The 22,852-nt window shown below is 48.2% G+C and overlaps 3 protein-coding genes across 3 annotated transcripts in view; 2 read left to right on the top strand and 1 right to left on the bottom strand.

The window, feature by feature from the left end:
- Window positions 1-1,508, bottom strand: part of LOC138363042 (uncharacterized transmembrane protein DDB_G0289901-like) — a 10,145-nt gene extending 8,637 nt beyond the window's left edge. The window contains exon 1 of the mRNA XM_069321863.1: window positions 1,490-1,508. Within this exon, the coding sequence (XP_069177964.1) occupies window positions 1,490-1,508 (19 nt within the window). The remainder of the gene's footprint in view (window positions 1-1,489) is intronic.
- Window positions 1-22,852, top strand: part of LOC123754366 (uncharacterized) — a gene marked incomplete in the record, with an annotated part of 212,897 nt that overhangs the window by 14,317 nt on the left and 175,728 nt on the right.
- LOC138363040 (uncharacterized) lies at window positions 3,358-10,430 on the top strand. The gene is made up of 2 exons (XM_069321854.1): window positions 3,358-3,426; window positions 9,807-10,430. The coding sequence occupies exons 1-2, from the start codon at window positions 3,358-3,360 to the stop codon at window positions 10,428-10,430; spliced, it is 693 nt and encodes a 230-aa protein (XP_069177955.1).

The following is a 22,852-nucleotide window of genomic DNA, read 5'->3' as shown; positions in this document are numbered from 1 at the left end:
AACAAGAAACGTACAAACCCAAGCAGCCCACCAAACCTCTCAAAGACCGATGCATAGAAAACGTGAATATTACTGTGGTTTTAATTTGACTGATAGGTCATGTGACGCATTGGTCGACTACGTAGAAAATGCGACGTATTAGGAGAGCTCGGAGGGTATACCAGAGTAGGGGGGGGGAGTTGCCACCAGGCCTTTCCTGTTGACTGCAACAAAGTCTCCCTGGCATCCTGGGAAGATGCAGTCCACCCGGCCGTGCCATCGCGCCAGCTAACCTGGTTCACTAGGCATACAACCCGTTCTCGCACTTTCGTATAGTCAATATTGACTTATTAAATACGTGCATATGTGACATACTAAACATACTAGTTTACCTTGAAAAGCTTCATAGAAAACACCGACCTTACCTAACCTTCTTAGTATGTTAAGATAAGCATCTTATTGCTTCGTAATTGCAATTATTACTTAACCTATTATAGGTATAGGTTAAGTAATAATTGTAATTACGAAGCAATAAGATGCTTATCTTAACATACTAAGAAGGTTAGGTAAGGTCGGTGTTTTCTATGAAGCTTTTCAAGGTAAACTAGTATGTTTAGTATGCCACATATGCACGTATTAAACAAGTCAATATTGACTGTAAGAAAGTGCGAGAACGGGTTGAGGCATATGTTGCACTCTTCTGGTGATCCACTGTCAGCCCTTAAGATTATCTTCTCCCGTGCCAGGGTTTATCAAGCATTTACGCAACCATTTACGAAACCTGTACATCTTTCAGCAATTATGGCAGCTTTGTTTATATTCATTAAATTGTTTACGAGCTGGGGAAACTTCACAACTCAATGTTGTTATTGACGTGAACACACTCGTAGTGCTTCGAAGCTCATTAACTATTTAATAAATGTAAGTAAAGCTGTTGTGTTTAAAGAAAGATGTACTGGTTTCGTAAATGGTTGCGTAAATGCCTGACGAATCCTGGTGCGTAGTTTATGACCTTTTATCGGTCTCCTTTCTTAAATCGAGGTAGTTGTTTGAGGCGTTCCAAGTATGGTGGAGTTCTCTCATCTCTGAACGACCCATTATTGGCCCAAATAATGGGGGGTTTGGGTAGTATCTGTGCACCATCCTTCAGCAGCCATGATGATCTCTGGTCTCGTTCCACTGCTTTATTTTTATAATAATAATAATAATAATAATTTATTTAGAAACAGTACATACATAGTTGCAGCGTTACAGTACAAACATTCTGTTAGATTTAAAGATAGAGGTAGTACATACAATACCTAAAGCCACTAGTACGTATAGCGCATTTTCATTTAGTATCACAAGCTCCTTCTTTACCTCCTCCTTTAGTTATGACTAAACCCTCATTCCTACCACCCCTCCACTGCGACGTGCTCCTCAAGACCTCCCTGAGTCATATCTTAGAGTTCTCACAGACTTTCCTGTCACTTTCTGTGAGCGGCACTTCCATTTTTATTCAGTTTAATACCTTGGTCTGTGACATTCATCGTATATTGCTGTATGATAGTCATATGACTGTTATTTGTTCCTACTGGCTATGATATTTGGAGCTTTGCGTCCTTCCTAGTGGCTCATCTTTGCCTCCCTGTTCCGCTTTCTCGATATTTTTTCTCACCAAGATGTTTCGTTGACCAGACCACATACTAGAAGGTGAAGGGACGACGACGTTTCGGTCCGTCCTGGACCATTCTCAAGTCGATTGTGACTTGAGAATGGTCCAGGACGGACCGAAACGTCGTCGTCCCGTCACCTTCTAGTGTGTGGTGTAGTCAACATACTTTAGTCACGTTATTGTGACTCATCGCCTGCACAAGGTGTTTCGTGTCCGTCTGGGACCGTCTTCAAGCGTGTCTTGTACTGTGGCTTAATCTTGCTCCGCTCTCGTGACTATTTTTTTGCCCGAAGGATGTGTTCTTTTATGTGGCATCTGTGCATTTATGAGATGTGTTTACATATTTCTGCCTGCAGAATCAGGCTTTTGCTCTTGGGCCCCGCCTTTCCAGCTGGCGGTTGTCTCGATGATTTTTGTACGTATGATAAAAGTACATATTTCATATGTACTCAGATCATTTACAGATATGATACAGACCATTTTTTATCTCAGATCAGGGAGATCATTTACATATATCAGAAACAGTATAGGTCCAAGGACTGACCCCTGCGGGACTCCACTCGTAACGTCTCGTCCCTATCGTCTGTGTGTATGTATATGTGTGTGAGTGTGTGTGAGTGTGTGTGTGTGTGTGTGAGTGTGTGTGTGTGTGTGTGTGTGTGTGTGTGTGTGTGTGTGTGTGTGTGTGTGTGTGTGTGTGTGTGTGTGTGTGTGTGTGTGTGTGTGTGTGTGTGGGTGTGTGTGTGGGTGTTTTCATAAGTGAGAGTGCGAGAGAGTATGGGGTTTACAACGCTGAATGCGTGTGTTCGTATTTCCAACTTGTGTCTATAATTCCTCCCAATATAATTAACTAACTCACAATTCTCCTACAGCCTCAGGCGAATGGAATAAATAATAATTATTTGAATAACTCTTCCCCCCCTCCCCCCGTTTGGCCTTTGATATCAAAATTCCAGGATCATTTTTGCCCTTCCTGCGTCGCCTGAATAAACCCGCGTTTATTCAGCCATCAAAAAAATAATGAATGATATAAAATCGAGGCCTAATTAATAATGAGCTCCTTTTGACTGATGTTGATCAGACTTCATGACGGTTTGTTAATTAATAATATAAATGAAAAATCTTCCTGTTTGTTTTATGTTAAAATTCTTCAACAATGGATTTACAGTTTTGTTTCCGTAATTTCAGTGAGCGGGAAAAAAGAATGGAGAAATTAATGTGTTTTTTCCGTGTGTGTGTGTGTGTGTGTATTTACTATTTGTATCTGTAGAATCGAGCTAGTGGCTCTTGGACCCCGCCTTTCTAACCAATCTATTTTCCCTCTATTATGTCTACTACATATATGTTTCTCTTACACACACATGCACGCACTCGCATACACACACACACACACACACATACACACATTTACCTGTTGATTGACGGTTGAGAGGCGGGACCAAAGAGCCAGAGCTCAATCCCCGCAAACACAACTAGGTGAGTACAACTAGGTGAGTACATATGACATGTTCACACGGAATACCAACAGAACGAGGGGACATGGGAGGAAGCTGGAAACTCAGATGAGTCACAGAGATGTTAGGAAGTAAGTTTTCTTTTAGCGTGAGTGTAGTGGAAAATGGAATAAACTTAAGGAGCAGGTTGTGGAAGCAAATTCTATTCATAATTTTAAAACCAGTATGATAGGGAAATAGGATAATAATAGTCAACGCTGTAAACAAACGATGGCTCGGAAGGCGGGATCCAAGAGTCAATGCTCGATCCTGCAGACACAAATAGGTGACTACAAAAAGGTAAGTACACACACACACACACACACACACACACACACACACACACACACACACACACACACACACACACACACACACACACACACACACACAGTTTAAAGGCAGTTTAAGAACTGCCTTTAGAAACTTGTGTAAGGAATCGTTCAGAACCCTGTATACCACTTATGTCATACCAATCCTGGAGTATGCAGCTTCAGCCTGGAGTCCATACGTAGTTAAACACAAGACAAAGTTAGAGAAGATCCAGCGGTATGCCACCAGGCTCGTCCCGGAACTGAGAGGAATGAGCTACGAGGAAAGGCTAAAGGAGCTGAACCTCACGTCCCTGGAAAACAGAAGAGTAAGAGGAGACATGATAACCACCTACAAAATTCTCAGGGGAATTGACAGGATGGACAAAGACCAACTCTTCAACACGGGAGGGACACGAACAAGGGGACACAGGTGGAAACTTAGTACCCAGATAAGCCACAGAGACGTTAGAAAGAATTTTTTGTGTCAGAGTAGTTAATAAATGGAATGCACTAGGAAGTGATGTGGTGGAGGCTGACTCCATACACAGCTAGAAATGTAGATATGATAGAGCCCAGGAGGCTCAGGCATCTGTACATCAGTTAATTGACGGTTGAGAGGCGGGACCAAAGAGCCAGAGCTCAGAGTACAACTAGGTGAGTACACATCCCTAGGAAGCAGCCCGTAGCAGCTGTCTAACTCCCAGGTACCTATTTACTGCTAGGTGAACAGGCGCATCAGGGTGAAAAAACTCTGCCCATCTGTTTCTGACTCTGCCGGTAATCGAACCCGGGCCCCTTAGGTCTACGACCCTAGAGCGCTGTCCATTCCATTGTATATTTGCCTGAATGAATAAATGTCTGAATGAAACGTAGCTTAAAGAGGAAGGCATACTGAATGTAAGAGGCATGGCCCACCTCAAGGAGTGTAAGGGGAACTGAGATCCGCGAGGCAATGTGTGTGTGTGTGTGTGTGTGTGTGTGTGTGTGTGTGTGTGTGTGTGTGTGTGTGTGTGTGTGTGTGTGTGTGTGTGTGTGTGTGTGTGTGTGTATTCACCTAGTTGTGTTTGCGGGGGTTGAGCTTTGCTCTTTCGGCCCACCTTTCAACTGTCAATCAACTGTGTGCGTGTGTATGTGTGTGTGTGTGTGTGTGTGTGTGTGTGTGTGTGTGTGTGTGTGTGTGTGTGTGTGTGTGTGTGTGTGTGTGTGTGTGTGTGTGTGTGTGTGTGTGCGTGTGTGTGTGTACTCACCTTTTTGTACTCACCAATTTGTGCTTGCGGGGGTTGAGCTTTGGCTCTTTGGTCCCGCCTCTCAACTGTCAATCAACTGGTGTACAGATTCCTGAGCCTACTGGGCTCTATCATATCTACATTTAAAACTGTGTATGGAGTCAGCCTCCACCACATCACTGCCTAATGCATTCCATCCGTTAACTACTCTGACACTGAAAAAGTTCCTTCTAACGTCTCTGTGGCTCATGTGGGTACTAAGTTTCCACCTGTGTCCCCTTGTTCGCGTCCCACCAGTGTTGAATAGTTCATCCTTGTTTACCCGGTCGATTCCTCTGAGGATTTTGTAGGTTGTGATCATGTCTCCCCTTACTCTTCTGTCTTCTAGTGTCGTAAGGTGCATTTCCCGCAGCCTTTCCTCGTAACTCATGCCTCTTAGTTCTGGGACTAGTCTAGTGGCATACCTTTGGACTTTTTCCAGCTTCGTCTTCTGCTTGACAAGGTACGGGCTCCATGCAGGGGCCGCATACTCCAGGATTGGTCTTACATATGTGGTGTACAAGATTCTGAATGATTCCTTACACAGGTTCCTGAACACTGTTCTGATGTTAGCTAGCCTCGCATATGCCGCAGACGTTATTCTTTTTATGTGGGCTTCAGGAGACAGGTTTGGTGTGATATCAACTCTTAGATCTTTCTCTCTGTTCGTTTCATTAAGTACTTCATTTGTGTGTGTGTGTGTGTGTGTGTGTGTGTGTGTGTGTGTGTGTGTGTGTGTGTGTGGTGTGTGTGTGTGTGTGTGTGTGTACTCACCTATTTGTACTCACCTATTTGTGCTTGCGGGGGTTGAGCTTTGGCTCTTTGGTCCCGCCTCTCAACTGTCAATCAACTGGTGTACAGATTCCTGAGCCTACTGGGCTCTATCATATCTACATTTAAAACTGTGTATGGAGTCAGCCTCCACCACATCACTGCCTAATGCATTCCATCCGTTAACTACTCTGACACTAAAAAAGTTCCTTCTAACGTCTCTGTGGCTCATGTGAGTACTCAGTTTCCACCTGTGTCCCCTTGTTCGCGTCCCACCAGTGTTGAATAGTTTATCCTTGTTTACCCGGTCGATTCCTCTGAGGATTTTGTAGGTTGTGATCATGTCTCCCCTTACTCTTCTGTCTTCCAGTGTCGTAAGGTGCATTTCCCGCAGCCTTTCCTCGTAACTCATGCCTCTTAGTTCTGGGACTAGTCTAGTGGCATACCTTTGGACTTTTTCCAGCTTCGTCTTGTGCTTGACAAGGTACGGGCTCCATGCTGGGGCCGCATACTCCAGGATTGGTCTTACATATGTGGTGTACAAGATTCTGAATGATTCCTTACACAGGTTCCTGAACGCTGTTCTGATGTTAGCCAGCCTCGCATATGCCGCAGACGTTATTCTTTTTATGTGGGCTTCAGGAGACAGGTTTGTGTGTGTGTGTGTGTGTGTGTGTGTGTGTGTGTGTGTGTGTGTGTGTGTTCATACCCGGTTGTGCTGTTATAGTGATCGAACTCTAGCTCCAGGAACCCCTCTCGTCCTCACATTCATTAGACTTGCGTACGCCGCTGATGCCAACCTGCCAGTGTGTGTGTGCACCTGAGATGGGTCACAACCTGTATGTTTTGAGTGCGTGACCTCGCCCCCTCCCATCCTGGCGTCTCTTAGACTCGACCAAGTCCTTTTTTAAATCGTTGCAGACGATAAGTCACAGTAACGGGGCTGAAGAACTGATGACCAAACTACAACTCAGAAGACGGAGAAGCGACGACCCTCTCCGGCCGTCCTGATTGGACCATTATCAAGTCGTATGTGACCATAATTGCGTCGTTCTTAATAGTGGATTTTCTCTCAATCTGAGGTCGTCTCTGTGCGCGGCTCAGCCATAGCATTAATGTTAATCTGTTCTCTTTATCGTTTTGTGTTTATTTGATGCTGTCTCTTCTCTCCCTTTCTCTCTCTCTCTCCCTCATTCCCCCTCCCTCTCTCTCTCCCTCCCTCCCTCCCAGGGCGGGCGGGGACACGCCTCAACACGCGTCACGGCGCTGGAGGCTGCGGCAAGTGTCATATTTTTCCGTGTCACTAAGCCTTGAAGTAGATGTGGCGGGGAGTATATATTTTACCATTATATCCTTCACGCCGGCCAGGATATACTTCCCTCCAAATTATTTCAGATTTTTTAGAGGAAAATAATTATTCTGGGCGCGAGGATGTCCTGTCGGCAGGCTGGAAATAATTTAATTGCTGGTGTAGATGGTGTTTAGAGGTAGGTGTTGCGCAGGTGTTTACATGTAGGTGTTGCTCAGGGGAAGACCAGGATAGTGAACATGATGTATGATGAGGTATTGTATTTAACATCGCCTATACAACATTAAGGGCCGATTCGACAAAGAGTTTGAAAGTCAGACTAGTTAGGTTGAAACGCAACAGGTCCAAGACCAGTAGGCGGGGGCGTAAAGAGCCAGACCACATCCTCTTGTAGACACTGATACGTAAGTTCACCCACACACGTGCGTGCACACGCACACACACACACACGCCGGTGTGTGTGTGTGTGTGTGGCGCCGGTGGCTGAATGGACAGCACGCTGGTTACGTAGTCCTGTGGACCGGCGTTCGATTCCAGGCGCCGGCGAGAAACAAAATGGGCAGAGTTTCTTTTACCCCTGGTGGCCCCTGTTACCTAGCAGTAAATAGGTACCTGGGAGTTAGACAGCTACTACGGGCTGCTTCCTGGTGTGTGTGTGTGTTTGTGTGTGTGTGTGTGTGTGTGTGTGTGTGTGTGTGTGTGTGTGTGTGTGTGTGTGTGTGTGTGTGTGTGTGTGTGTGTGTGTGTGAAAAATAATCAAATTAGTTAGAAGTTAGTAACAGCAGTTGATTGATTGACGTTTGAGAGGCGGGCCGAAAGAGCAGAGCTCAATCCCCGCAAGCACAACTAGGTGAATACATCTGTTACGAACCCGGATCCAGCGTCCGAGCCCGGAGCAGTGACGACCGCGCCATCTGTGGGTCGGCTCCCGAAACCCCCTCCAAACGGACGACGACACCTGGTGAGGACGACGTGTACTGGCCTCGAGGGCCAGTTTCCAGTCTGGTTCAGCGCTCAACACAGCCGCTGCTGACCTCTGGTGAGGTGGTGCTCAGACACCAGCGCCATCTATGGAGTGGATAGGTGGGCGTTTGTGTCTGAGCCTGTAAGTGAGGTGCCTTAGTGTGTCCCAGTTATTGATGACGTGTCTGTTTACAGAGTCGACCTGGGACTGCTGTGTTGGAAGTTGAGTCAGTCTACCCAAGGCAGCCGTCTCCATACCTTGTGCTTTGCTGCAGCAGCTGTGAAGTCGTCCCCCGGAAGAACACTGTTGTGTTACCCTGCCAGTGGAGTGGCAGTAGAAGGATTACCCGGGACCGACTGCTGGAGACGATTATCCACTGGGGTACTGAGGACAGGAGAGTGATTTGTGGTATCACACGAGGCTCCTGTCTAGGGTGTTACCCTAATATCGTTCGTGGAGTGGCCTGACCAGCGTTGCTGATCCGGAACCTGCCAGCAGACCTGCTGGACTTGTGGTTGACGGCCTCCACGGCGGTGCCCCCAGTGGACCTGTGTTTTGGCTGACCTGTGGCCAGGGTAGGCTCAGCTTCTCAAAGGATTCGTTGTGAGGCCACGAAAGCACCGAAGACATAGCACCGAGAACTTGGATCCAGAGTCTTCAGGAGAAGACGTTTGAGTACAGTGTTAATACCCCCCCCCCCCCCCCCCCCCGTGTAATCTTTTTATATATTATTTATTGGTGGTGGTCAATATATTATATTAAGTTTTTGCCTTTATTTCCCTTCCCCTTTAAGTTACTTGCGTCACGGATCACATCCCTTGAAAGCCACTACTGGCTTGGGGTCGGATACAACTTCCTCTAACAACATCAGAGTAAGAACCCCGTTGCGTCCCGAGAGGGCCGTAACAACATCTAGGTGAATACACACACACACACATACATACACACACACACACATACATACACACACACACACACATGCACATCCACACACACACACACACACACACACACACACACACACACACACACACACACACACACAAACACACACACACACACACACACACAGTGTGTGTGTGTCTCTAGAAATCTCTTCTGGAGAGAAGGGACTTCGTGACACACCACAATCATGGGTTCAGGGAGGGTAAATCTTGCCTCACAGGTTTAATAGAATTCTACGATCAGGTGACAAAGATTATGCAAGAAAGAGAAGGGTGGGCGGACTGCATTTTATTTGACTGTCGGAAAGCCAGTGACACATGACCCCATCAGAGGCTGGTGAATAAGTTGGGGAAACAAGCAGGAGTAACTGGTAAGGTGCTCCAGAGGATAAGGGAGTACCTAAGCAATAGGAAGCAGAGAGCTACAGTGAGCAGTGAGACCTAAGAGTGACGTGAAGTCACCAGTGGAGTCCCACAGGGTTTTGTACATGGACCTATCCTGTTACTGATATGTGTAAATAATCTCTCAGAGGGAATGGACTCAATCCTCTCAATGTTTGCTGACGACGCCAAAATTATGAGAAGGATTAAGACAGAGGACAGCTTGAGGCTTCACGTTGACCTGGACAAACTGAAGAAATGGTTCAACTTATGGTTCTTAGAGTTTAACCATAGCAAATGTAAAGTAGTGAAGATAGGTATATGGATCAGGAGGCCAGATCCAATTAGGTACCATTTAGAAGATAAAAAAAATTCAAGAATCAGAGAGAAAGACATGGGGTTGACATCACGTCAGACCTGTCCCCTGAAGCCCATACCAAGAGGATAACATCAGCGGCATATGCCAGGCGGGCTAACATAAAAACGGCCTTTAGAGACTTGTGCAAGGAATCATTCAGAACTTTGTAAACTACGTATGTCAGACCAATCCTGGAGTATGAATCTTCACCAATCTGAGTACCCGAGCTGAGGGGTATGAGCTACGAGGAGAAACTACGGGAACTAAACCTCACGTCGCTGGAAGATAGAGGAGTTAGGAGGAAAACGTGTTCACCACAAATAAAGACCCGAAGCTCGACCCCCGCAAGCACATGTAGGTGAGTAGCCACCCAGGCAGCCACCCAGGCCGCCACCCAGGCAGCCAACCAGGCCGCCACCCAGGCCGCCACCCAGGCAGCCACCCAGGCCGCCACCCAGGCCGCCACCCAGGCCGCCACCCAGACAGCCACTCAGGCAGCCACCCAGGCCGCCACCCAGGCCGCCACCCAGGCCGCCACCCAGGCCGCCACCCAGGCCGCCACTCAGGCAGCCACCCAGGCCGCCACCCAGGCCGCCACCCAGACAGCCACCCAGACAGCCACCCAGACAGCCACCCAGGCCGCCACCCAGGCCGCCACCCAGGCCGCCACCCAGGCCGCCACCCAGGCAGCCACCCAGGCCGCCACCCAGGCCGCCACCCAGGCCGCCACCCAGGCAGCCACTCAGGCAGCCAGCCAGGCCGCCACCCAGACAGCCACTCAGGCAGCCACCCAGGCCGCCACCCAGGCCGCCACCCAGGCAGCCACTCAGGCAGCCAGCCAGGCCGCCACCCAGACCGCCACCCAGACAGCCACCCAGGCCGCCACCCAGGCCGCCACCCAGGCCGCCACCCAGGCAGCCACCCAGGCCGCCACCCAGGCCGCCACCCAGGCCGCCACCCAGGCAGCCACTCAGGCAGCCAGCCAGGCCGCCACCTAGGCCGCCACCCAGGCCGCCACCCAGACAGCCACCCAGGCCGCCACCCAGACAGCAACCCAGGCCGCCACCCAGGCCGCCACCCAGGCCGCCACCCAGACAGCCACCCAGGCCGCCACCCAGACAGCCACCCAGGCCGCCACCCAGGCCGCCACCCAGGTAACCACCCAGGTAACCACTGAAGTAACAAGACCTAAGTGTTAACAGCGACAATGGTTCCTCCCTCACAACACGCCACTTGTACAACGATACATTTTACATAATGAGAAGTACACACAATAATTACCTTTATTACCTTGCTCAAATGGCGATAATAACTCGTAATTATCTATGATAATTGTGAATTATTGGGTCTGGTGTCCTGCCAAGTGGATTATTCTCTCTCTCATGTCTTTCTTCTCTCTCTCTCTCTCTCTCTCTCTCTCTCTCTCTCTCTCTCTCTCTCTCTCTCTCTCTCTCTCTCTCTCTCTCTCTCTCTCTCTCTCTCTCTCTCTCTCTCTCGCGTCCTGCTACTGAGAAAGTCCTGTTATGATGATATTTTCTGGTAGTGGTGTACTTGGCTGTTGATGTAAAGGTGCGGGTTCCACCCCAGGCGCCAGGCACTAGGCTGTGGCCCTGGTGGCACCGTGGTGGCACCGTGGTGGCACTATGATGGCACCGGGGACAGGGCAGAGTGCCACCTTGCCACGCTGGCAACCGGTGCCCCTACACATCCAAATCGCTGATAAGTTTAGAATAGTTCCCCCATCGCGAAGAGAGAATGTTGCTGGTTTATGATGTTTTCTTTCATTAAGTGACCTAAACAAAGACTGACCCGAAGGGAAGAAAATATTTGTAAAGTATAGAGCCTAATGTGGGGGAAAAAAATAATTCTCAAGTTTGTTGGGATGACATCTCAGGGGTACAGACACGCGGTGAATGACCTCCTGGAGTTCAACAGGAGATGAGACAAGTTCCTCTGCTATATGTCTAGGCGCTCCACGCTCTTTTTTTTTTTTTTTTAGGAGATGAGTTTCAACCCTCATGGAGCGTATTGGTACGGTGGCTGAGGAGCCAGTGTGTTGCCCCGACGGCCAGCAGGGTACTGTCAACCCCCACAACCCCCTCACACACACACACACACACACAGACACACACACACACACACACACACACACACACACACACACACACACACACACACACACACACACACACACACACACACACACACACACACACACACACACAATCCCTCGGAGGTGATTAGCGCGGAAAGTAGTTAGTTACCTGATCACAGACGGAGGATGACTCAAGGGGTTCATTAGGTACGGTAGGACGCCAGTTGAACAGTGAACACCACCAAGAACATCCGCCTGAACACCGGCAAGACACAAGTTAGAACACGGGATAATTACCGACAAGTTACGGACTGAACACCGGCAGTTCATGAGTTGAACACAAACAGAACACGCCTCGAACACCCCCCCCCCCCCCGAGCTGGACATCAGCTGAAAAACGCTTAAATACCGGCAGAACAACGGCTAAAAAGACACCGACGGAACACCAAATGAACAGCAGTTCAACACCGCTTGAAAATCTCCCGAATTCACGAGCTCGCAACCAGAAGAGTAATTAACAGGAGGCGTCGAGGCCACGAGGAAGGAAATCGCGCCAAAAAAGACCGCCTTTTCTCCAGGAAATATTTTGGCGTTCCATAACTTCATTACGGGTAAAAGTATTCGGAAAATATCTTGAAAAAAAAATCCCAGAATTAGCGAGAAAGCAGATTGAGAGGAAGAGAGGGTGGTGGTAGTAGCGGAGGAGAGGGGGGTGGGGGGAGGGAGGAGGGAGATATGATGGAAGGGGAGGTGAGAGAGAGAGAGAGAGAAGGGGGAGAGAGGGGAGTAAGGGAGAGAGAGAGTAGGGAAGAAGAGGGTTGGGAAAACATTTTAATTAGTGTCTGAGTTGTTGACCTCCGTTCGCAGTAGTCAATCCGTCAGCCACAAACATTGCAAACAAAAACACCTCAAATAAAACAAGGTCATTCACGAGCAGCACAAGCCCTAACAACTTACACAAACAACCCAAACATGCCAAGTACAGAGACCCAACGCTCTGGTACAGTCACCCTAGACTCAAACACCTCACACACACACACACACACACACACACACACACACACACACACACACACACACACACACACACACACACACACACACACACACACACACACGCTCCCAACACCAGCCACACGCCAAACATACACACACCCCTAAACACAGTGTTTCAGACACAAACGCAAGCAACCCAAGCACAAACACTCCAATCAAAAACAGGAAGATCTACTTAATTTTTATGGGTTTTGGAGGGGTTGGGATTTTATGTGCGTGTTAATAGGGAGGGTTGGGTGTGTGTGTGTGTGTGTGTGTGTGTGTGTGTGTGTGTGTGTGTGTGTGTGTGGGTGTGTGTGTGTGTGTGTGTGTGTGTGTGTGTGTGTGTGTGTGTGTGTGTGTGTGTGTGTGTGTGTGTGTGTGTGTGTGTGTGTGTGTGTTCTGTGTGGTTGTACTTACCTACTTCAGCTCATCTAGGTGTGCTTTTGTGGGTGGGGGCTTCAGCTCTTTGGTCACTCTCAATTTAACCATATGCCACTGTTGCTGTTCTTTGTGTCATATGCCACGGTCACTGATGGTCGAGTGGATTAAGGCACCTTGACACCAGTTGCAATGTGCTCCTGGAGGTCCGGGTTCGAGTCACTTCTGGGGTGTGGAGTTTTCATTTGCATATATATATATATATATATATATATATATATATATATATATATATATATATATATATATATATATATATATATATATATATATATATATATATATATATATCATGTAATTTGAATATCAGTACTGATCCGAATAATTTAGATCCATTTTTGATTGATCAGCTAAAGGGCGATTTGAGGGAGACCATTGATACCTATTTATCTCGAGTTGTTGTTGTTGTTGTTTTAGATTTAGCTACTCAGAACGAAGTGTCCATGTAGCACGGGCTATGGTGAGCCCGTAATTCAGTTCGGATATTCGCGATAACCTTGTTACTGTGACATTTGGGTCGAAGTATTAAATGGAGGTGGGGTTTCCTCCTTTTCCCCTATTTCTTTTTTTTTTTTTTTTTCTTCTGTTTTAGTACACTGGTTTTAGTCTTGGTTTAATAACATTATCTTGGTGGCGGATGTAGATGCATAATGTTGACTAGTGAGGCCCATTCTTCAACTGCTTTTCTAATAATTTTACTCACTGTGGAATTTGCATCGAGTACAGCTGCTGTCGTTGGATTAATGTTGAGTTTGATGCGCAGTGGTTCAGTAGCTTCATATTCCAGTAAGTAGTGCAATAGTGGCGCCTCTGCTTCTGTTCCACAGATATGACACACTTTAACTATTGGGTTTATTGCCTCCCAGCAGCACTTGTAACCAAGTCTGAGTCTGTGTATGGCTACTGCAATGTCTCGGGATATTTTGACCAGACCACACACTAGAAGTTGAAGGGACGACGACGTTTCGGTCCGTCCTGGACCATTCTCAAGTCGATTGTCAAGTCACAATCGACTTGAGAATGGTCCAGGACGGACCGAAACGTCGTCGTCCCTTCAACTTCTAGTGTGTGGTCTGGTCAACATACTTCAGCCACGTTATTGTGACTCATCGCCTGTCTCTGGATATTCTTTGTCAGGCTTGAAAGACTAGTACCCAGTTGCTTGTTCGTACCATATCGCAGTGGATCAGGGGATCTTCCTTCTGCTACTTTGGCTCTGTGGCGACTTTTGATAGTTGGGAGTATTTTCTTCTTGATTTGCTCCTTAATCTGTGAAAAACTTGGAGGTATTTTGACCTGTACAACAGGTAGAGCGGTGGCAGTTTTTGCTAGTGAGTCTGCCTTTTCATTACCATCTATGGCAATGTGACTATGCAATTAAGGGTGAATGAGAGCCCTAGATTGTGTGCTTCTTTTCCTATATGTTGGATTTCGGTGATGAGCTGTGCTGACTGGATAACAATATCTGGAGCGAAGATTTAGACTCGGTGTGAACGATGACATCATGTAAACTATTCTCAATTGTATAATTTATGTCCTTCAGGGCATATAATTCTGTTTGCAATGTTGAGCACCCACTATTCATGCTCCAGTAAGCTTCATGGTTGGTAGTGTAAACTGCTGACCCAGCAGAACCTTTTTCTTGATCAACTGATCCGTCTGTGAAGATGTGAGTCGTTGTCGGTCTTGAGATGGTTTCCATTTGTTGTTCTGTGACTGCTTTGAGCCTCTGCGAGTTTATCTCGAGAAATAGTACATTATTAATATTCCTTTATCTCATTAAAGACACTGTTTCTCACCTCACCTCATTCCTGCCTATATACCCACATCACTGAATTGTAAATCCATCCATCTGAAGATGTATTATTAAATACTAAACTACTTAAGGAAATTCCTGCCTTAATATATATATATATATATATATATATATATATATATATATATATATATATATATATATATATATATATATATATATATATATATATATATATATATATTCACCTCTCCTTTGCTATTACTCTCTTCTTTTTCTCACTCAACCTCTCTCACTCTCCTCAATTTTCCTCCATCTTTATGTCCATCATCGCTATCTTTCCCTCATCTCACCGTTTTCCTTCCTATCTCTCCTTCCTGCTCATTCTTTCCCTTTATCAATCTCCCTCCCTCTCCCTCCCCCCTCCCCCCCCTCCCCCCCCCCTCCCCTCCCCTCCCTCCATCCCTCCCCCCCCTCCCCCCCTCCCTCAGCACCACTTTAGTTGCTGTCAAAATGGTAAAATAACTTGGCCCGGCCTGCGTCGCCACACCAATATTACTTCCCAGTATGAACGGCCAAGGTAAAGCTAATGTCATGTTCGTCCTGTGATAGGCAGGAAGAGGGGCACAGACTCATACAGGCGGAGGGAAATAGGGGAAGGAGCAAGTAAGGGAAGATTGGAGGGAGAGGATGTGGAATGGTGAATGGGACGGAAGAGGAGGAATGGGCAGGGAATAAGGGAAGAGAACTATCAGGGGGGAAGGGGAGGGGAAGCGTCAAGCCATTACGACTATATAGCACTGGAAAGGGGGGTCGGGATAAGAAATTTGGGATGGGACGGAGGGGAAGGAATGGTGCCCAACCACTTGGATGGTCGGGGATTGAACGCCGACCTGCATGAACAAACGGACAGCTGACAAACGTGAGGAAAGTCAGAATAGTTTTCTCCACGCCCGTGAGACCAATGCTGGTATATGTAGCGCCAGCACACAGCCCATCTTTTGCTAGGCTCATAAACAAAGTTAAGAAATTCCAATAATACGCCACAAAGTTCGTTGCTGAGCTGAAGGTGACGAGCTACGAAAGGTGATTCAACCTCTTAACGCCGTAAAAAGGAAAAAACGTGAGGGGACTTGATTAAGACATACAAAATATTAATAGGAAATGATAAGGTGCACTAAGGCAAATTATTTTCAACGAGTTTCCAGTGGGGACATAGAGCCAGCTGTGAACGACCTCATGGTAGTGATGGTAGACCTCATGGTAGTGATGGTAAACCTCATGGTAGTGATGGTAGACCTCATGGTAGTGGTGGTAGACCTTATGGTAGTGGTGGTAGACCTCATGGTAGTGGTGGTAGACCTCATGGTAGTGATGGTAGACCTCATGGTAGTGATGGTAGACCTCATGGTAGTGATGGTAGACCTCATGGTAGTGATGGTAGACCTCATGGTAGTGATGGTAGACCTTATGGTAGTGGTGGTAGACCTCATGGTAGTGGTGGTAGACCTCATGGTAGTGATGGTAGACCTCATGGTAGTGATGGTAGACCTCATGGTAGTGGTGGTAGACCTCATGGTAGTGGTGGTAGACCTCATGGTAGTGATGGTAGACCTCATGGTAGTGATGGTAGACCTCATGGTAGTGATGGTAGACCTCATGGTAGTGGTGGTAGACCTCATGGTAGTGATGGTAGACCTCATGGTAGTGATGGTAGACCTCATGGTAGTGATGGTAGACCTCATGGTAGTGATGGTAGACCTCATGGTAGTGATGGTAGACCTCATGGTAGTAATAAAGGAAGAGAGGGGAGGATGGGAGGGAAGAGGAGGGGGGACAGGTGCCACACACCTGTGCCACATACCTGTGCCACAAGTGACACATACCTGTGCCACAAGTGCCACACACCTGTGCCACAAGTGCCACACACCTGTGCCACAAGTGCCACACACCTGTGCCACAAGCGCCACACACCTGTGCCACAAGTGCCACACACCTGTGCCACAAGCGCTACACACCTGTGCCACAAGTGCCACATACCTGTGTCACAAGTGCCACACACCTGTGCCACAAGTGCCACATACCTGTGCCACAAGTGCCACACAACTGTACAACAAGTGCGACACTCCGGCGCCATGTGATGTCACATGGCATAAATATAGTGCCAGGTGGTGTCATATGGCAAAGACATAATGTCAAGTGGTGTCACAGGGCACACAGGGCCAGATGGAGGTGTCACACGGCACAGACATTATATCAGGTAGTGTCACATGGCTCCCAAAACAAGAACAGTGCCAGTGCCAAAGAAGCTATATACTCAGAGAGAGCGGAAAAGCCGCTAAACAGGATTCCCCATCTCGTTACTACTGGGAACTGGAAAACAAAAGCTTCTTAATAGGATCCACCACCTCGTTATTGGTGGTGTAAAAAAAAAAATCCTCGTATAGGGACGTAACAGGATCCATCAGCTTGTTATTGGTGGGAATTCACAGAAAGGTCGCCACCGTGAAGATGACCGGAATATTACGGAAATTCCATCAGTCTTAAATGCAAATGAGACTCAGAGGGATATATTGGATTTTTACAAACTTGGCTCCTACGAGCAAACAGGTAGACAAGGGGAGACATTTTTTACATCCCATCAACATCACATTTTGAGGAGACCAGGAGCCAAGGTCTCCTCTTCCGGGAAGATGCGTTTGGATGAATTACCGGAACTCTTGAGGAAGTATGTGAAGAGCCTTTCGGAACTAGGTTACCTAACCTAGAGATGATTCCGAGGATCAGTGTTCCTGCGGCCCGGTCTCTGACCGCAAATGAGGAAGGAGGGAGACACCAACCCGGTCAACCAGCCCGGTCAACCTGCAGGCCCGGCCAGAGACCGGGCCTGCAGGTTGGTGGGCCTGACCCTTGAGAACATAATGAAGACATATAAAGAGTATGGGACCCCCATAACATGGGGTCCAAAGCAAATATCTACTCCCTTGCCACCTTCACAATCTAGGGACCCCGGGTTCGATTCCCGGCCTATATTGAAACAAGTAGGCAGTTTCTTTCACCTTATGCCTCTCTTCACCAAGCAGTAAGTAGGTACCTAGAAGTTAGGTAGTTGCTGTGGGCCGTATCCTGGGGATGTGTGTGTGTGTGTACTCACCTAGTTGTGCTTGCGGGGGTTGAGCTCTGGCTCTTTGGTCCCGCCTCTCAACTGTCAATCAACTGGTGTACAGATTCCTGAGCCTACTGGGCTCTATCATATCTACATTTGAAACTGTGTATGGAGTCAGCCTCCACCACATCACTGCCTAATGCATTCCATCCGTTAACTACTCTGACACTGAAAATGTTATTTCTAATGTCTCTGTGGACATTAGAAATATTTGGGTATTCAGCTTCCACCTGTAGCCCCTTGTACGAGTACCGACCGTCTTAAATAATCTGTTTATCTACCCTGTCTATTCCATCTGTCAATTTTATATGTGGTAATCATGTCTCCCCGAACTCTTATGTCTTCCAGCGACGTGAGGTGCAATTCTCGCAGCCTTTCCTCGTAACTCACACCTCTAGGATTAGTCTAGTGGCATACTTTTGAACCTTCTCCGGCTTCGCCTTGTGCTTGACAAAGTACGGGTTCCATGCTGGGGCCGCAAACTCCAGGATTGGTCTTACATATGCTGTGTACAAGGTTCTGAATGATTCCTTACACAAGTTTCTAAAAGCAGTTTTGATGTTAGCCAGCCTCTCATACACTGCTTATGATATCCTTTTGAGGTGGGCTTCAGGAGACATGTTCGGTGTGATATCAACTCCAGGAGCCTTCTCTCTGTCTGTTTCATGGAGGACTTCGTCTCTCACTCGTTACCCTGTGTCTGGCCTCCTGTTCCCTCCACCTAGCTTCATAACTTTACATTTACTTGGGTTGAATTTTAGTAGCCATTTGTTGGACCATTTCTTCAAATTGTCTAGGCCATCTTGTAGCCTCTTGCTATCTTCCTCTGTCTTAATCCTCTTCATAATTTTTGCATCATCAGCGAACAATGAGAGGAACGAGTCTATTCCCTCTGGGAGATCATTTACATATATCACAAACAGAATAGGTCCAAGGACTGATCCCTGCGGCACTCCACTAGTAACGCCTCTCCACTCTGAGGCCTCACCCCTCACAGTGACTCGTTGTCTTCAGTTGCTTAGGTACTCCCTTATCCATTGGAGTCCCTTCCCTTTTACTCCTGCCTGCATCTCCAGCTTATGAACTAGTCTCCCATTGGGTACTGCGTCAAAGGCTTTCCTGGCAATCCAAAAATATGTAGTCTGCCCACCTCTTTACTGCCTAATTTTTGTCGCCAGGTCACAGAATTCAATTAAAGGCAAGATTTGCCATCCCTGAACCCATGCTGGTAATTTGGTATAAAGTTCATTCGTTCCAGGTGTTCTACTTGCTTTTTAAAGCACAATCTTCTCCATCACCATGCATTCTATGCAAATTAGGGGACTCTGGCCTGTAGTTCAGTGCCTACTGTGTTGTCACCCGTTTTGTATATCACGACTACATTAGCCGTCTTCCACATTTTTGGAATTTCTCATGTTTTCAGTGATTTGAGAAACAGGATTAAGGTGAGGAAGGAAGAGCCAGAGGTGTGAGATGTGTCGAGCAAGATGCCGCAAGGGTCGTTACTAAGGACCTGTCGTGGTCTTAATGTAGTCAATAACTTCACTAAGGATATGGATGGAACAATGTTAATTAGAATTAGGAAATATAAAACAGAGGGCGGTTACAGAGAGATTTTGACGTGCGTAAGAGATTGAGGGGAAAATATTTCTACCACAGATTAATTATGATAAATGTAATTAATTCATTGTGTCGGGGGACAGGCAGCCAGTGTATGTATACAGTGTATGTATACATGGGAGATCATTTACTTATATCACAAATACAATAGGTCCAAGAACTGATCGCTTCAAGCAGGTCGGCGTTCAATCCCCGACCGTCCAAGTGGTTATGCACCATTCCTTTCCCCCGTTCCATCCCAAATCCTTATCCTGAATCCTTCCGAGTGCTATATAGTCGTACTGACTTGGCGCTTTCCCCTGATAAATATCTCCACAAATCCCTCGCCCCCCCCCCCTTCCTCAAGGTCGAACTACTGACCCCCCACAACAAACTGACAAACTCCTGGGTACCTAATGAACGAATCCACAAGGGCCGTGACGAGGATTCGAACCTGCGTCCGGGAGCATCCCAGACACTGCCTTAATCGACTGAGCTACGACATGGTAAAACAGGGCGGCCCTTGTGGATTTGTTCATTTGATGCATCACGTTAGTGTGATCTCTGTGTGTAATGTCGTGGGTACCTACTTTCTGCTAGGTGAACAGGGGCATTCGTTGATAGAAACGAACCGAACCAATTCTGTTCCACCCGAGATTCGAAACCGGAATTCTCGATGGTGAGTCGGGAACGAAGCCGACTATCCTACGGGGACCTTATTATGTACAAGTTATGAGAGGAGGAGGGCGCGATAATACGCCCTGGAGGCAATACAGGATAAAAGGAAGACAGCCTACGGACTGCGGGAGAGTTATGGGAGAATATGCAGGCCAAAGTCTGACATCAAAGGCTGACATTAGCATAATAGCGGGGGTGAAACATGCGCCAAACTGGCAAATATTCGAGAAGCCTTTAGGCGGAACTTTGAGAAGGAAGCCTTCAAAATATTGTTTACAACCTACGTAAGACACACCCACGATTAGGCAGCTCAAGCCTTGAGTGGCTAGAGGCATGAGATAAGGGTTCGTGTGAAGGAACTCAGCTACACTGAGCGGCTGAGGTCACTCTATCATCACCGGGAGAACCGCTAGAGCGCGAGGTGGACCAGCCACTCCACCATCACCAGGAGAACCGCTAGAGCGCGAGGTGGACCAGGCACTCCTCCATTACCGGGAGAACCGCTAGAGCGCGAGGTGGACCAGCCACTCCACTATCACCGGGAGAACCGCTAGAGCGCGAGTTGGACCAGCCACTCCTCCATCACCGGGAGAACCGCTAGAGCGCGAGGTGGACCAGCCACTCCTCCATCACCGGGAGAACCGCTAGAGCGCGAGGTGGACCAGGCACTCCACCATCACCAGGAGAACCGCTAGAGCGCGAGGTGGACCAGCCACTCCTCCATCACCGGGAGAACCGCTAGAGCGCGAGGTGGACCAGGCACTCCACCATCACCAGGAGAACCGCTAGAGCGCGAGGTGGACCGGCCACTCCTCCATCACCGGGAGAACCGCTAGAGCGCGAGGTGGACCGGCCACTCCACCATTACCGGGAGAACCGCTAGAGCGCGAGGTGGACCAGCCACTCCACCATCACCGGGAGAACCGTTAGAGCGCGAGATGGACCGGCCACTCCTCCATCACCAGGAGAACCGCTAGAGCGCGAGGTGGACCGGCCACTCCACCATTACCGGGAGAACCGCTAGAGCGCGAGGTGGACCGGCCACTCCTCCATCACCAGGAGAACCGCTAGAGCGCGAGGTGGACCGGCCACTCCACCATTACCGGGAGAACCGCTAGAGCGCGAGGTGGACCAGCCACTCCACCATCACCGGGAGAACCGCTAGAGCGCGAGATGGACCGGCCAAGAAGGAAGGCGGACCGGGTCATTATGGGCCATTTAGCATTAGTTGCATCGAAAGGTTAGACTTGTAGACAAGCATTTCAACCCTACAAGCACCTGTATGTGATTACCTCCAGGTGAGCCCCCGCTTCTTAAGTTACAGGTAATATTCCTCTATTACAACCATTCTCGCTCTTCCCCCGCATATAATTACGGCAATTAATTGAATGCTAACAGGACTACTCGCTTCCTTGATAGCTTAAAAGGCGCTTAATTAGTTTGAACTTTCAAGAATCTTTGAGTAAATTTCAATAATTATGCTAATGTGATCTTTGTAAACTCTAACAAAGCAGAGAGAAGGAGTTTTGTATTATGTAATTATAGGTGTGGTGGTGATTGTGGTGGTGGTGGTGGTGGTGATTGTGGTGGTGATTGTGGTGGTGGTGGTGGTGGTGATTGTGGTGGTGATTGTGGTGGTGGTGGTGGTTGTGGTGGTGATTGTGGTGGTGGTGGTGGTGGTGATTGTGGTGTTGGTGGTGGTGGTGATTGTGGTGTTGGTGGTGGTGGTGATTGTGGTGGTGGTGGTGGTGGTGATTGTGGTGTTGGTGGTGGTGGTGATTGTGGTGTTGGTGGTGGTGGTGATTGTGGTGGTGGTGGTGGTGGTGATTGTGGTGGTGGTGGTGGTGGTGATTGTGGTGTTGGTGGTGGTGGTGATTGTGGTGGTGGGTGTGGTGGTGATTGTGGTGGTGGTGGTGATTGTGGTGGTGGTGGTGGTGATTGTGGTGGTGGTGGTGGTGGTGGTGATTGTGGTGGTGGTGGTGGTGGTGGTGGTGGTGGGTGTGGTGGTGATTGTGGTGGTGGTGGTGGTGGTGGGTGTGGTGGTGATTATGGTGGTGGTGGTGGTGGTTGTGGTGGTGGTGGTGGTGGTGGTGGTGGTGGTGGTGGTGGTGATGGTGGTGGTGATTGTGGTGGTGGTGGTGGTGATTGTGGTGGTGGTGGTGATGGCGGTGATTGTGGTGGTGGTGGTGATGGTGATGGTGGTGGTGATGGTGGTGGTGGTGGTGGTGGTGATGGTGGTGGTGATGGTGGTAGTGGTGGTGATTGTGGTGGTGGTGGTGGTGGTGATTGTGGTGGTGGTGGTGGTGGTGATGGTGGTGATTGTGGTGGTGGTGATGGTGGTGATTGTGGTGGTGGTGATGGTGATGGTGGTGGTGGTGATGGTGGTGGTGGTGATGGTGGTGGTGGTGATGATGGTGGTGGTGGTGGTGATGGTGATGGTGGTGGTGATTGTGTTGGTGGTGGTGGTGATGGTGGTGGTGATTGTGGTGGTGATGGTGGTGGTGGGAGTGGTGGTGGTGGTGGTGATTGTGGTGGTGGTGATGTTGGTGGTGGTGATGATGGTGGTGGTGGTGATGGTGGTGATTGTAGTAGTGGTGATGGTGGTGGTGATTGGGGTGGTAGTGATTGTGGTGGTGATTGTGGTGGTGGT

Source organism: Procambarus clarkii, chromosome 1 (genome assembly GCF_040958095.1).
Source record: "Procambarus clarkii isolate CNS0578487 chromosome 1, FALCON_Pclarkii_2.0, whole genome shotgun sequence".
NCBI classification, from domain to species: Eukaryota; Metazoa; Arthropoda; class Malacostraca; order Decapoda; family Cambaridae; genus Procambarus; species Procambarus clarkii.
Note: the sequence above shows the minus strand (reverse complement) of the source record. Positions and strands in the feature narration are given on the sequence as shown.

Bases quoted from the DNA above. Each gene is read 5' to 3' on its own strand.
- LOC138363040 (XM_069321854.1), top strand. From the start codon at position 3,358: ATGGCTCGGAAGGCGGGATCCAAGAGTCAATGCTCGATCCTGCAGACA. The intron at 3,427-9,806 runs GTAAGTACACAC...GTAGCCACCCAG, and splicing joins AAATAGGTGACTACAAAAAG to GCAGCCACCCAGGCCGCCAC.